Source organism: Podospora pseudopauciseta (genome assembly GCF_035222475.1).
Source record: "Podospora pseudopauciseta strain CBS 411.78 chromosome 2 map unlocalized CBS411.78m_2, whole genome shotgun sequence".
Classification (NCBI taxonomy): Eukaryota; Fungi; Ascomycota; class Sordariomycetes; order Sordariales; family Podosporaceae; genus Podospora; species Podospora pseudopauciseta.
In genome coordinates, this window is record NW_026946663.1 from 3,786,548 (window position 1) to 3,799,694 (window position 13,147).

The window sequence follows — 13,147 nt, forward strand, 5'->3', positions numbered from 1 at the left end:
TTCGAATGTCGTTTACACTCTAAACACATTTCAAGAGGAAAGACGCAAAAAAGTCAACTGCTAACCCTGTCTTTCGTGATGAAAGTTATATTCCAGCTAGGTACCGAAAACCTCAAGATTGATAAACGCCCCTGTTGTCCCCAGGGTCCCAAAAGCAAACCACATCATTAACCATTTCTTTATCCCTTATCCCAATTCATATATGTATAACCCAACCCCAAGAAACTACCAAATAGCAGCCTGATCAAAATCAAACCTCGCCAACTCCCCATTCGCATCTTCCAGGTCCTTCTTCGCCTTCATCCGCATATAAAAAATCGGACAGTCCTTCGAGCTGCAAATCACCTCACAGTGCATGCTCCCCTGACACCTCTGGCACTGTGTCCATAACCGCCCAAATCTCACCTCCAAGTCACTGACCTTGTCCAGCGTCTTCTTGTACAACTCACCCACCCTCGGCGCGTCATCGGCACACACCGCGCCCTGACTCTCTTCTTTCCCTGTCAAGGGTTTCTTGCAACCCATACACGTTTGGGTTTTCTTGGCAAATTTCATGAGACCGCCTACTTTGGGTGCCGCGACGGAGATGGCGCGGGTGTGATCACCTGTCAGCAAGGACTTGGCTTTTGTCTCGCCGAGGATGGGCTCGAAGATGCGGCCGAGGGGTTTGGCGAGCTGATTGTCGAGGTAGTATTTTGTGTCGATGGGGACGTTGTGCTCGAGGACGTAGATCGGGTCTTCGGAGCGTTCGAAATTCTTGGAGCCAGTCGCGCCTTTGACCATGACATAGGCTACACGGTCGCCGAGGGCGGGGGCGGAACCGGCGTCGCGCTTCTTCATGCGGTGGGCGAGCTCGACGTGAGCTTGCTTGGCGGCGTAGTCGTCTTTGGTGAGGGCTTTTGTGATGACGAGCTTGGACATGTCGACGCGGTTTTGAAGGAGGTCGGCGATGGTGTCTTTGACGTATCTAGGGGAAATGAGTATTCCGCAGGGTAAGTGATGAGAGGAAGGGGGCTTACTCTTGAGCTCCAGGGACGTCACGATCGATGAGAATCATGCGGAGGACCTTCTCAATGACGGTTTGCACCAAAAGACAGTTGTCACGACGGACAGTCTCAATACCCTTGGTGTCCATCTTGTCATACTTCTCCGGCTTTGTCCAGTACAGCCCAGCATAACGCTTCTTGTTAATCAGAAGATAGGGAAAGTACACCTTTTCGAACTCGAGCTTGATGGGCTTGATGAACTTGCTAGACACATAATTCGCCGCATCCTCGCCGAGCTTCATGGCCTCGGCCAACTCCTTGGTGCCAAACTTGACCATGACGGAATCAGTATCACCATAGATGACCTGAGCGTCATGACTGTAGCCATTCTTGATGCAATATCTCTCCTCAACTTCGTGCTTCGTCCTCTCAATCATTTGACGACCGAAAGCGGTGGTACTACTAGCAATCTCCAAGCAGGGGAGTTTGCCGTTGGTGGCACCAGTCAAACCGTAGACGGAGTTTGCACTGATCTTCAAGGCTAATTGACGACCGTTGAGCACAGCCTTTTTGAATGGATCTGTCTCAGCGGCAAGTTCTCTCTTGGCCTCCTTTCTAGCCGAGAGCAATTCCTCCAGAATTTGGGCCAACAGCCCCTTTCTCTTTTTGGTGGTAACGAACATGTCGCCATTGGGGGTAACGATGTAGTCCTCATCCTTGACTAAGCTCCACCTCTCAATATCCCTCTTCTTGATGAGAGTGGTGTAACACAAATTGTGGGCTTGAATGATGCTGGGGTACAGCGAAGCGAAATCCAGAGTGGCGATGGGGACATCGTAGTATCCTCTTGTAGGCTCAATGACAGTGGCACCCTCATACTGCTCTTCTGATGACTCTGATCTCATGTTGGGAATGACAAGCTTTTGCTCCAGGGCCTTGCGGAAGAGTTGGCTCAAGAATTTGACTTGCTGACCTCTGGCGAGGAGAAAGTTGAATGGTACCCCCGTAACTCTTGCCATTTCGGTGTAGTTTTCAAGGCAAGACAGCTTGTCCATGAGTCTTTGTGGCAGATAGGCATCCTTGAGACAGTAGAGTGCCAGTCTGCGTCTCGACTCTGGGGTACCCTCGAAAAGCTCCGTGATCATGGAGTGATGGACATCTTCTTTTTGTTCACCAAGAAAATGGGCACACACAGAGTTCAGGGTATAACTGCGAAGTTGGTGGTCACGTTGAACCAGTTGAAGCAAGTCAAGCTGGAGACGACCGTTGGTGTTGGTGGCCTTTGTGTCGCGGTTGCCCATCTGCTTGCTGGAGAAGTTGGTTTCCTTCGCTACCGACTTGACGTGCGTGCGAGACCAGTATTCGAAGTTATGCACCTTGAGATGTTTCGCTCTGTCAAGGAGATAGGGGAAATCGAAGTTGGCAATATTGTACCCGATGATGATATCTGGATCAACCTTCTCTAGGAAGTCCCGCCATGCAGCCAACATTTTCCCTTCGTCCTTAAACTCCAGGATCTGAGTGGCCACAATGGGACTTGTAGTATCGAGACAGAACACGTTTCGTACAAACGGCTTCTTGTCTCCGTATTTGGTGACGATATTGGCGATTTGAATGACGGAATCGTGTTGGGCCTCGGGGAAAATACCTTTGCGACCAGCGCACTCGATATCGAACGAGAGAATCCGGAGAGGGGCCATCTTAGACCACTCTCCAGAGGGCTTATGCGAAATCAGCTCTCGGTAGCTGATGACAGCTTCGAACTGGCAGTTGGACTGCTTGTTCATGTGGATAAGGTCATATGCGCCGGCGGGTGCTTCAACCCAAGACATGCCAGCAATCGAACAGTCTACCATGAACCGAAGCAAGTACTGGATACTGTCGTAGGTCATGATGCCGCCATCATGCTTCCACATCCCCTTCCAGTTGGCCTCGCCTCTCTCGATCATGGTGCGGACCTTGTTGATGTGTTTTGGATCGGTAACCGTAACCTTGATATAAGGATTTTGGACGTTCCCTTGGAAGCCATAGATATTCTCGCGCATGGTCAGCGATACATTATGAATGACCTGTTGATATTGGTGATTTTGCGACATCTGCGATTCGAGATATGCTTTGAACGCAAGGCAGTCCTCAACGACGAACGAGACTGGCGCCGCGACATAGAGGTAGTGCTTGAAGTCTTTGACATGCAAAAGAACGGAGTTGCCGTTCTCGGTCACGCCAAATAGCTTCACAGCAGGTTGACCACCACCGATCGTACCCTCCTCTGCCTCGATGGCTTGGAAGCAGAGACTGTGCTTGGAGGGATCGAAGTCGTTCGGAATGGGTGGCCGCTCCCATGCTTGGTCCTTTTCTGAGTTGTTTTGCTTGAGGTCTGAGATGTCCTGATTCAGTCTTTCGAGCACTTCGCTCTCGAAAACACTCTTCTGTTGGCTCGAGGCCATTCTGCCTTTGCTGTCATTTTGAGAGCTCTTGAAGCGTTGTGCTGGAGATGATGTGGGCTCATCGATGCGGCGCTTCTTGGTGGTGGCGGTAGAGGGAGTTGCGACGATGTTCCGCCGGGTGCTTGAAGCCTCCCCAAAGGCCCTTTTCTGCGGTAATGTCGCGGAAGGCATTTTGGATTGCTTTGATGAAGGAGTGGCTTGCGGAAGAGCAAGTCTAGATTCCAGCTGTATGTCGAGGCATGGGATGGTGGGATATGGCAGCTGGGTTGTCTCTGGTTTGATGGGGATAGAAAGACAGTTAGAATAAGGACGTGGGATCTGGCTGGACTGTTGTTGGAGGTGTTGATGGCACGAACTCGAAATTCATTGAGCCAAAGAAACTGGGTGGACGCGCTCCATTCCCTTGTTACGTGACTGCCCCACTTTCCCGACGCGAGAGTTAAATTGACCAGTGAGGTATGTACCCTGCGTTAGACTTTAAGTGGTTCCTGAAGACGGCCGCGACGCCACGCTCTTGCCTACCTTAGAGCAAAACATATCGGGTTCAAGCAAAATCCTCTCTTGCTCATCATTTATCCATTGGTCATTTCTAACAAAAGTGGATGACAGCTTACAGGAAGAGTTGGAGCAAAAGCGCAGCTTGCCAACTAGAACCACGTGAATTCGCGTTACCTAACCCTGACCCTGGACCCTCGCATCCATCTCAACCCATTTACCCCGCCAACCTTCATCGGATCTTATTGATTGTTTACTTTCACCAACATTCTCATTCAACTTACAACATCGACATCCAGAAACACCCCAAGATAAAAACCACTAGTCCAGTCTCACGAGTTATCCATAAAATATCTCAATCAACAGCAGACTGACCTCCAAAATGGCTGATCGCCACCTCCCTCCATCCTCCCGACTTATAACCACAACCACTGGCCACATCCCTTCCAAACCCTCGTCTCGTCTCATCCAGCAGCCACCCGGCCCCTCAACCACTCCAACCACAAATCCACCGCCCCCAACTGCCAGCTCTGTCCGAAGAAACCTCTTCCAAAGCCAACTAACCCGCCGCGCACCTCACCAAGCCTCGTCCTCAACCTCCTCCGACACCATCCGTCTCCACCACCACCACCACCACTCCAACTCCTACGACTCCTCCGACCCCTACCAAGACTCCCCACCTTTACCACCCCCCTCACCCTCCTCAGAGTCAATAGTTCCCCGCAACTCCCACGGTGAAATCGAACTCCTGGGCGACCCCCCCACCCCTCCCCTCTACGACTCAGACGATTCAGCCGACCGCAACAACAACTCTCCATCCCACCACCACCACCACCACCACCACCCGGGGAACCAAAACGACTCCCAAAGGGCCGAACAAGCCGCCGCCCGCAACCGCCTCTCCGAAGCAGTCCGACAACACCAGCTCCACCAAAACAAACTCCTTATGTCCATCCCCGGTAGCAACATGGTGGGATCCGGTTACGGAATGCACCAACAACTAAATAACACCCAACCAGAAGGTCAGCAATACCACTCCCATTTCGATACCTTCCCCTTTCTCTTCAGTCCCACCACCGCACCTCACTGTTCTGATCCTTTTTGTTCTGGTCACCACTACCCTTCTTCTTCTACTTCCCCCGCTCAGAAATTAATCTACTATCCTACTTCTTCTCCTTCCTCCTACTCCTCCTCCTCTTCTTCTTCTTCTTCTTCTTCTTTGCCTCCCATTCCTCCCAGGCTTAATAAAAAGCGAAAGGGAAAAATGAAACCCATCGTCTTTGATGAGACTGTAGACGAAAATGACAAGGAAGACTCATTTGCTAAAACCAAAAAAATCACCGAAACAGAGCTCATCGAGGAGGTCAAAGCCAGTCTGCGAGCCAAAGTGGCTGCCCTGGCCCAAGATAACTGGATGTTTGAGCCAGAGGAGCTTCCGAGACCTCATTGATCACCACGACTCAGATAATCATGTCAAAAAAAATAAAAATGTAACGATACCCCAAGGCATTATGTATGCTCTTAATTATCAAATTATCGGGCTCTGATCCCTTAACTCCAAAGAATCGTGTGTATCGTGTACATACAACACCAACGTATGCCCCCCTCCCCCGCGTGTCTTGCTTTCCTCCCTCATTAATCCAGCCCCTCCGCAGCCGGCGCAGCCTCCACCCTCCTCGCCATCGGTCTCCCACCACTCCCACCACCACCACCCGGCATCCCCAAGAAGCTCCCCATCATGTCAAACAGCGGGTTGCTCTGCCTCGGTCTCTGAATCCCAAAGTACATCTCCCCAATCAGCTCCAGCGCCGTGTCCCACACCCCGTCCGTGGCCTCCTTGATCGTGGGCATGTACTTCCCCTTCAACTGCCTAAACACCTCTGGGTTGTTCCCCTTTTGCACCGCCACAATCAACAGTCCCAAAAAGTTCATGAGCGGCAGGCTAGGGAAGATCTTGGTCTCGCCAACATCTTGCGCAGCCAAAGACGGGTTCTCGGCGGCGAGCTGTGAAGTAAATACCTTGTAGCACGTGGTCGCCGCCTTGAGGTTGGCCATCAACAGGTACGGAAGGACTGCCCTTGCGCAGTAGAGGGGCGCGGTGTGGGTTTCATCCTGCTTGTACCATTCATACTCCAACTGCGCAAGGACAGGAGGGGAGTCTTTCGTGGTGCCGAGAATCAAATGGCGCTCCGCCTCGTCGAGGTTCTCTTTTTCCTCTGCCAACATGGAGCCGATGACGTGGTGAAGTTCTGGATCGCCGGCGGGGTAGTCTGAGTACTTCTTTGACCACCTATTTATTATCCTGTCAGTCTATCACTTGTTCATAACGTTGGAGATGATGATGGGGTGGGAACGTACTCGACCACATCCTTCACGAACTTCTTCCTGTTCGGCTCGGCGGGGTCAAACAGCCTCAAACAGGTCAGCACCCTCCCCTTGCTTGTAGCGTCCACCTTCAGCCCAGCCTGCTTGTAAACATCCACCAGCAAGATAGCGAGATCGCCCCCACTGCCGCCGCCTGTTGGACCTGTCTTGAGGAGGGACTGGGAGACAGAGGACAGAATGTCGATGGCGGCGGTATAGTTTTGCGATTTGGTGTACCGGGCCGCGACGAGTCGGGTCTCTTGGGCGGCTTCGTATTGGGCCTCGAAGGGCATGCCGGGGGTGATTTTGGATTGGAGGCGGGTGATGATTTTGGCTATTTTGGGGTTTGTGGGGGCCGCCGCCGGGGCGGGGGATGGGGAGGAGGCCATCGTGAGAGGCTGATCGGGGAGGGTTGATATGGGAGGCTGTCGAGTGGTTACAGGAGAGGTGAAGTGAGGTGAGGTGAAGCTTAGGTCGGGATCGGTTCGGCTCGAAGTCGGTGTTGCACTGTTCAGCTTGTGGGGAGCTCTGCGCACGTGAAAGTAAATACGCAGGTAGTTGACGCAGAGAGTCAAAGTTTCAGCAACGCAAGGTAAGGTACAGTTAGGTTTAGGAGAGTGTAGCTAAATCCATTGCGTCGGGACAGTTTATGCTCAAGGTCAGGTCCACGTCCAACGTCCCCTCGTCTCCACTCTTGCGCAACTGCCTGCCGCTTCGTGTGCTTTGCCCCGCAATGACGGATGATTCTTCGATCTTCTGCGGGGCACAAGTGACATGGGACGGCTTAAACCCCGCCCATTCTATCCTATATCAGGGTTAGGGTATGTTGGCACAACCTGAAGCCCCTGAACCCCTTTTCGCTGTGCGCATACTCTGTACCGATATCAGGTTCATCTTCACATGCATGCTAATCACTCAAAACAACAAGGTATAGTCGTATGTATACACTCGAAATTATCCCCAACTTCTACACCACCAAGTCTATTAACTCGAACCGCTCCGTGTATTGTGATCCCCTGCCTTCTCTCTGCAATGATTTTCGCTAAACTTCTCAAATGGTATCATCTGTCCACGCTGCTACAGAAACATCACAACAGTGGCCTTTCAAACAAGAATCCTCTATTATCCCATTCAATTCAATCCGTAACCATCCTATCCCCATCTCCATTGTTCGTAATAGGATCAGCTAAACTCCCGCCACCTCCATTCCCACCCACATCGTTCGCACTCGTTTTCGTAGCAGCGTCGCCCTGAGCAATCTCATAAGCGTCAGCGCTCGCGATTATTGGGAAAAAGGCAGAAGTGCGGCGTTCCACCATCTCCTGAACCGCCACACTTACCCCTTTCCCACCCACCGGTTCACCACCATCCGCCCCATCCCCAACAACATCCAGCATCACTTCATCATCCTTGTCCCCTCCAGATCCAGCCGAAGCCCGGTTGGAAGACAAGGTATCAAGACTAGCCGACCTCTGCAGCTTTCCAGGTCCAGCAATGCCAGCCCACTGATCGTCGGCCCCTCGCTTCTTGGATGCTTCCGCCTCTGGTGGACGCTGGGACTGATTCGTCTGTAGCTCCTTCTTGAAAAAGTGATTATCGTCCTTGACAAACTTCTGGAGCTTGTCCGGAAGAGGGTCGTACTTCTCATTCATGGCCGAATCAGTCGCATACACCAACATGCGGTTCTCCTTTGATTTGTTCCACATGTCGAGCACGGACTTGAGCTTCAAAAACTGTACACAAAAACCGTGGTTAGAATCCTCAACCATGAGTAATCCACGAAAGCTGCTGCCACACATACCTCATACTCAACCCTGTTGCGATAAGACATCTTAAGCCACCAGCCACCGGTATCCTCCACTCCTGGAGACGAGCCCTCCTGGATGATATCATCCAATGGCTCCCCCGTCCATCGCAACAGAACTTGTGAATCCCCTATCACCGCGCCAACAAGCGTATACTTGTATGTGGGATTCCAGGCTGGGTCGTCAGACGGCGTGGTGAACTTTGCAGAATTCGCCTCAGACTTCGCTGCTATCGGGTGGAAAATCTGCTCATTGAGCTCTAGAATACAGTCAGTATATGTCAATCCATGTTCGCCTTGATTCAGAAAGAATGGTTCCACATACTCTCTGTCACGCTCTCGGTCCTAGCGATGACCTGTTCAAGCTGCTTGATTCTCGTCCGGTAATGAGCAAGAATTTCCTTCTCTTCGTCCGACCACGATGGCTCATCCTGTGAAGAAGGCAGATACATGACATCTTCAGCATTGCTGAAAGCATCGTTATAGTTCCTCCAAAGAGCTCCTTTTCTCATGCTTTCGATTTTGTCCTTCAGCGACTTTATAGTCGCGAGAGCCAACTCCTTGCGTGTCGCCTCGCCCTCTGCCGTTTTCAACCCATTCGTCTTTCTGCGGTACAGATCAATCTGCTCCCTTGCGATTTCCGCAAGCTTCTCCCGATTACATGCCATGTATCGGTCAAGGTGAAAAATTTCTGGAATTTCGATGTCGTTTATACGGCTGTCTCTGGTCCGCAGAGTCAACACTGAAGATGGATGTCGAATCATAGCTAGCATGCCTTGATCCAGATCCTCAGCCGCCACCGGAACGTCCGGATAAAACAGGAGGTCCAAATAATCGTACAAGGTCTTTGGTGACTTTGCTTCATACTTGGTATCGATGTGGTGGAGGGGAGCGGGTATGAATAAATCTAAAAGACCAAACTGGTCCTCCGACTGGTGCACTGTTATGTCCTGGATCGAAACGACCTCAACTTCCGACATCAGAACCGAGTAGCCCACTGTCGATGAAGAACCTTCGACGTCCCGCAGAGCATTGTTGTATGCAAATCTGTGAAGGAACTCCTTTTCTTCATCGTCGTCGAAGTACCTTTCAGGTTCTGGGAACTGCGCCAAAATATCAGCTGTCGCATATGAGCGCGTTGTCCCCTCCAGAAAAGCCATTAGACGGTGAACTTCAAATTCCCATCGCGGTCCGTTAACCGTGATCGGCTCGCCCTTCCACCAATCCTGTGAACAACGGTATCCCCATGCTGGCTCATCACCGATCCTGAGCAAAGTATTCCGCGCCGCAGGAATTCGTTGTAAGATCATCAGTAGACCGCCCAGCAGATGACTATTGTGGTTCGGCCGGCGCCTGAGAAACACGGGCAGGCCTGGTTTTCTTTGTCGGCAAGTCGGTACCTCATCTTCAAGTGGCGGCGGATAATGACTGGTCACCGCCCATTCTTCCTCCGAGTAGTGCTCTCTGGTGGCCGGCCCAAATTGACCCTTAGCTGAGGACGAGGGCCTAGGAGGTAGTGTTGGTTTCTGCGCTGCGAGCGATGCCGCTACGGCCTTTTGAATATCCTCGTCTTCCTGCTCTTTGGATGTTGGGGCCCTGTTGTCCGCTCTGGATGGGACACGTGTGGGAGGCGCGCCCGTGGTTCCAGGAGTCTGACCGTACAGAACCTCATCCTCGCCTTGAATTCTGAAAGCTAAAACCTGTCAGCAATTTGCTCATTTTTGACTTCCAGAAAACAACGCCCTTGTGTGGCTGTGATAAGGAGTATCCGCAGGTCAAGATAGCCCCATGCAGAAAGCAACCAAGACTACCTGAAAATCAGACAGCCCTAAAGCTTACTCCGGATGCAATTCTAAAATCGAGTGGACTTGTCCGCATCCCCAGAAGACCTCACAATGACCTTCACACGCATGGCCCCGCTCAAAGTAACCCATCCAACGGTAAAGCCACCACGCGCACTTCCTTCGCCGGTTCAAGGGTAAAAGGGGTCTACTCACAAGATGATGACTCCGCCCCCAACAACGGCGTGATATTCGACGTTTCTGTCGCCTCCAATCCAGGCATTTCCTCCCAGCTATCCCAGCCAGTAGTAGCGGATTTATCAGTAGAAGGTTTATCCTTATATCTCGACACCCATTCCTATTTCCACAATCATGTCAATCCCCTACCCTACACCCCAAGAACAAGCCAAACTTACATCAGTACCACAAAGTGTAAACCACTCTTCAACAACGGCATTGACATTGTTGTTGTGCTTTCTCAGGGCCCTGATCAGCATCAAATTGTCCGGAAAGACAATCCCAGTTTCTGTCGCCATCTTATGAGCCTCCTGCTCCTTATTCGTGAGCATGGATTCGTCCGCCATGGTATCCCCGGCTTCCAGTTATCGTTGTGTAGTGTTGCCGCAATCACGCCCCCCGTCAGGTGGTATGTTCGAGAGAGCCAAAGTTGATCCGTTCAAGCTTCCATCGAAAGTGGGCGGTGGATACTCCTAGAGGGCGAGCTGAAGGGCCCAGGGGTGAGAGCCACTGCGGAAAGCGGTGCGTTCGTAGTCCGGTGGCCGAAAGTCTTTTGGGGTAAGCAATAATCCTGTAAAAGCTTCTGTCGTTTGTCAAAGTAGATGTTATGAGCAAGCCCGTGGCCCATCGAACATTAGCAAGTGTTATGACAGAACCGATATTGAGTGTTGTTGGAAGCGAATGATTTCCGTGGCGGGGGGTGACGCGGGTGGAGGGGTTAACTCGGAAGTTGCTGGGAGGCAAGACGGATGATCGCTTTCGGTCGTTTGTTGGCTGGAGGAAGTTGTCGGGCTTCTCTCAACTTTTCAAAGCAGTTGTAATCTGGTCAGGAGGTACAGAAGGTGGGATAGTCGCTGGAACCACACGACCCAATTTACAAGGAAGCTGCAGCGCATCTTTGGTTTTGGGGGGTGGGCAGCTGCTTGTCTCATGGTCTTGGCAGCCCATCTCAACGCACGGGCCATGACAATTCACCCCGCCATGGTGGTTTGGAGAATCAGTACGTTGACATAGAATATGTTTGCAACTGACAGGAGCTCGCGGTGTAATGTATAGTTTGTTCGTTATCTAGAGTCAATAAAACGATTAATATCTCCCGTATACCAGCTTTAGCATCACTCCTCGCTGTATTTCACACCAGACAAACAAAGCTCTTCGCAATCCTGAACGCAGCCCATCTATTCGGCATTCGCTCCCTGGCCTCCCATAAATAAATACGCCGTGCTTCCAACAAACATAAAACAACCAGCCAAGCATTGTGAAGGAACCCTCACCCAGTATTTCCTACTTCCCCAGCCCATAAACGCCCATTCTCGCCGTTCGAGGTGTTCCCCATGCAATGCACGCTAGACGGATGGGAAACCGAACCGATAGACAGAAGGAAAGGTGTAAAATGACCGTAAAGAACTCTCCCGCGATAAACTGTTGATCACCGCTTCTTGGTCCCCGCGCCAGAAGCAACCTCATCCTCACTGCCATCATCATCACTGCCCTCCTCTTCCCCATCCCCCTCTTCATCATCCTCATCACCCTCAAAATCCTCCATCTCCTCGTCGCCGGTATCACTCCCTCCAAAATCAAAATCCTCATCGCTTTCTTGCCAAAAACCGTCATCATTCTCCATCTTCGGCGGCGGCGCACTCTCAAAGCTCCTCGGCATCTCAAACCCCTCGGGCACCTTTGTCTTGGAGTACTCCACCGTCTCCTTCGCCTTCCTGTTATACTCCTCCCTCCGATCCCGATACATGACTCCCGCGTCGACATTAGCGGGGGAGCCAATCTCGGGATCGTCCAGCAGCAGCAACACCGATCTCAACACACTCTCCACACCATGCAGCGGTGTCCACCGCTCCGACGCCGACTCGCCGGACATGACATCCTCCCCGGGCGTGTGCAAGATCGAGATGCAGAGCTGGCCGTCGGGGTACACGTTGGGGTGGGTGATCGGGTTCAGGAAACGGAACTTGGGCGGGGAGTAAGGGTAATCTTCGCTAAACGACATCTCGGCCTGGAGGTAGGCGCCGTTGAAAACCGAGTCGGAGTTGATCACCATGAGGGCGAACCTCCATTTCATGATGTTAATGTCTTCGTTCTATAGTTTGAGAGAAAAACGCAAACAGGTTAGCTTCGAGTCATGCTTTGTAGGGAGCAAGCAGGGCAACAGGGAGACCTACATCGTCAAAATGAATCCACTTCTCCTGTCGCAAGGTCTTCATCTCCCCCAGGAGCCGCGTCTTCGCGGCCGTGGCCTTGCTCACTTTGGACATGGTGGGCGGGTTGGTTGGGGTGGGTGTGTGTGACTCGTAGAGGTAGGAAAACTATGACCGCAAGTTGCAAAAACTCCAGTGACAGCGTCGGGAAATCCAGACCAAAGTTAACAAAACCAAGGGCTGTTTTGCCGCAAGAAAGAGCGTGGGCGGAGAGATACGGGTGGTGGAAGTTGACAGTAGGGAGAATGCAGGTCAAAGATCAAGGCAGCTGATGGACAGGTTGTTTCAGGCTTTATTTAAGAAAGGCCTAAAGCCTGGCCCTGCTAGGATGGCTGGCGGGGGTGTATCAACCACACTGCAGCAGTGTGGGGAAGAGGGGCGTGCGAGGAAGCTTTTACTTGGGTCAGGGTGAACAGAAATACTCAACAAACACTTGTAAAGGGACGGGAAATTAAGCTCTAATATAATCTAATACTGAGATCCAGTGGCAGATGCCTTCTTCATCTTAAGATCTGTCCGAGAAGAAAAATGCTGAGTTCAACAAGTCGTTCCGGCTTCCTGCCGCTCGCCGCATGTTGGCAACCGACCACCACGAACACCCAGGGTAGGCCTGGACATGGCCCACGCGCCCAAGTGCCGCCTCCATGGGTGCGATACCGCCCCGCCACACGCTGAGTTAAGCAACAGGGGGCTTCCACCGGGGCTTGGGATTGGTCCCAGCGATCCCGAGCCGACTGCGAGCCCAGCCGTCAAGGTGTCACCGACACCAGACACCCCGTGACAGTGTTCCATTGAGTGGTCAATGGAACTTCCATTCGCATGC

General features: G+C 52.0%; 5 protein-coding genes across 5 annotated transcripts; 1 reads left to right on the forward strand and 4 right to left on the reverse strand.

Annotated features, from left to right (window-relative positions):
• Positions 1 to 32: 32 nt before the first annotated feature.
• Positions 33 to 4,247, reverse strand: POL3 (DNA-directed DNA polymerase delta). The gene is made up of 2 exons (XM_062910090.1): positions 1,020 to 4,247; positions 33 to 967 (listed from the first exon to the last, which is right to left on the reverse strand). The coding sequence occupies exons 1-2, from the start codon at positions 3,602 to 3,604 to the stop codon at positions 226 to 228; spliced, it is 3,327 nt and encodes a 1,108-aa protein (XP_062768968.1). The 5' UTR covers positions 3,605 to 4,247; the 3' UTR covers positions 33 to 225.
• Positions 3,966 to 6,945, forward strand: QC763_0041360 (uncharacterized protein). Its single transcript, XM_062905638.1, has 3 exons — positions 3,966 to 4,950; positions 5,278 to 5,523; positions 5,584 to 6,945. The coding sequence occupies exons 1-2, from the start codon at positions 4,311 to 4,313 to the stop codon at positions 5,376 to 5,378; spliced, it is 741 nt and encodes a 246-aa protein (XP_062768969.1). The 5' UTR covers positions 3,966 to 4,310; the 3' UTR covers positions 5,379 to 5,523; positions 5,584 to 6,945.
• Positions 5,412 to 7,020, reverse strand: QC763_210470 (uncharacterized protein). Its single transcript, XM_062910091.1, has 2 exons — positions 6,287 to 7,020; positions 5,412 to 6,218 (listed from the first exon to the last, which is right to left on the reverse strand). The coding sequence occupies exons 1-2, from the start codon at positions 6,679 to 6,681 to the stop codon at positions 5,564 to 5,566; spliced, it is 1,050 nt and encodes a 349-aa protein (XP_062768970.1). The 5' UTR covers positions 6,682 to 7,020; the 3' UTR covers positions 5,412 to 5,563.
• A 227-nt stretch (positions 7,021 to 7,247) lies between these two features.
• On the reverse strand, positions 7,248 to 11,008 carry QC763_210480 (uncharacterized protein). Its single transcript, XM_062910092.1, has 5 exons — positions 10,294 to 11,008; positions 10,094 to 10,235; positions 8,422 to 9,789; positions 8,094 to 8,356; positions 7,248 to 8,025 (listed from the first exon to the last, which is right to left on the reverse strand). The coding sequence occupies exons 1-5, from the start codon at positions 10,459 to 10,461 to the stop codon at positions 7,429 to 7,431; spliced, it is 2,538 nt and encodes an 845-aa protein (XP_062768971.1). The 5' UTR covers positions 10,462 to 11,008; the 3' UTR covers positions 7,248 to 7,428.
• A 111-nt stretch (positions 11,009 to 11,119) lies between these two features.
• QC763_210490 (uncharacterized protein) lies at positions 11,120 to 13,120 on the reverse strand. The gene is made up of 2 exons (XM_062910093.1): positions 12,289 to 13,120; positions 11,120 to 12,206 (listed from the first exon to the last, which is right to left on the reverse strand). The coding sequence occupies exons 1-2, from the start codon at positions 12,379 to 12,381 to the stop codon at positions 11,544 to 11,546; spliced, it is 756 nt and encodes a 251-aa protein (XP_062768972.1). The 5' UTR covers positions 12,382 to 13,120; the 3' UTR covers positions 11,120 to 11,543.
• Positions 13,121 to 13,147: the final 27 nt, after the last annotated feature.

What these genes read in the sequence shown, in the direction of transcription:
- POL3 (XM_062910090.1), bottom strand. Translation starts at nt 3,604, where the DNA reads ATGCCTTCCGCGACATTACCGCAGAAAAGGGCCTTTGGGGAGGCTTCA. An exon ending in GACGTCCCTGGAGCTCAAGA is followed by an intron (nt 968 to 1,019) that starts GTAAGCCCCCTT and finishes CATTTCCCCTAG; the next exon opens with ATACGTCAAAGACACCATCG.
- QC763_0041360 (XM_062905638.1), top strand. Translation starts at nt 4,311, where the DNA reads ATGGCTGATCGCCACCTCCCTCCATCCTCCCGACTTATAACCACAACC. An exon ending in AAATAACACCCAACCAGAAG is followed by an intron (nt 4,951 to 5,277) that starts GTCAGCAATACC and finishes TCACCGAAACAG; the next exon opens with AGCTCATCGAGGAGGTCAAA.
- QC763_210470 (XM_062910091.1), bottom strand. Translation starts at nt 6,681, where the DNA reads ATGGCCTCCTCCCCATCCCCCGCCCCGGCGGCGGCCCCCACAAACCCC. An exon ending in TTCGTGAAGGATGTGGTCGA is followed by an intron (nt 6,219 to 6,286) that starts GTACGTTCCCAC and finishes GATAATAAATAG; the next exon opens with GTGGTCAAAGAAGTACTCAG.
- QC763_210480 (XM_062910092.1), bottom strand. Translation starts at nt 10,461, where the DNA reads ATGGCGGACGAATCCATGCTCACGAATAAGGAGCAGGAGGCTCATAAG. An exon ending in TTACACTTTGTGGTACTGAT is followed by an intron (nt 10,236 to 10,293) that starts GTAAGTTTGGCT and finishes TTGTGGAAATAG; the next exon opens with GAATGGGTGTCGAGATATAA. An exon ending in GGGGGCGGAGTCATCATCTT is followed by an intron (nt 9,790 to 10,093) that starts GTGAGTAGACCC and finishes GACAGGTTTTAG; the next exon opens with CTTTCAGAATTCAAGGCGAG.
- QC763_210490 (XM_062910093.1), bottom strand. Translation starts at nt 12,381, where the DNA reads ATGTCCAAAGTGAGCAAGGCCACGGCCGCGAAGACGCGGCTCCTGGGG. An exon ending in AGTGGATTCATTTTGACGAT is followed by an intron (nt 12,207 to 12,288) that starts GTAGGTCTCCCT and finishes CTCAAACTATAG; the next exon opens with AACGAAGACATTAACATCAT.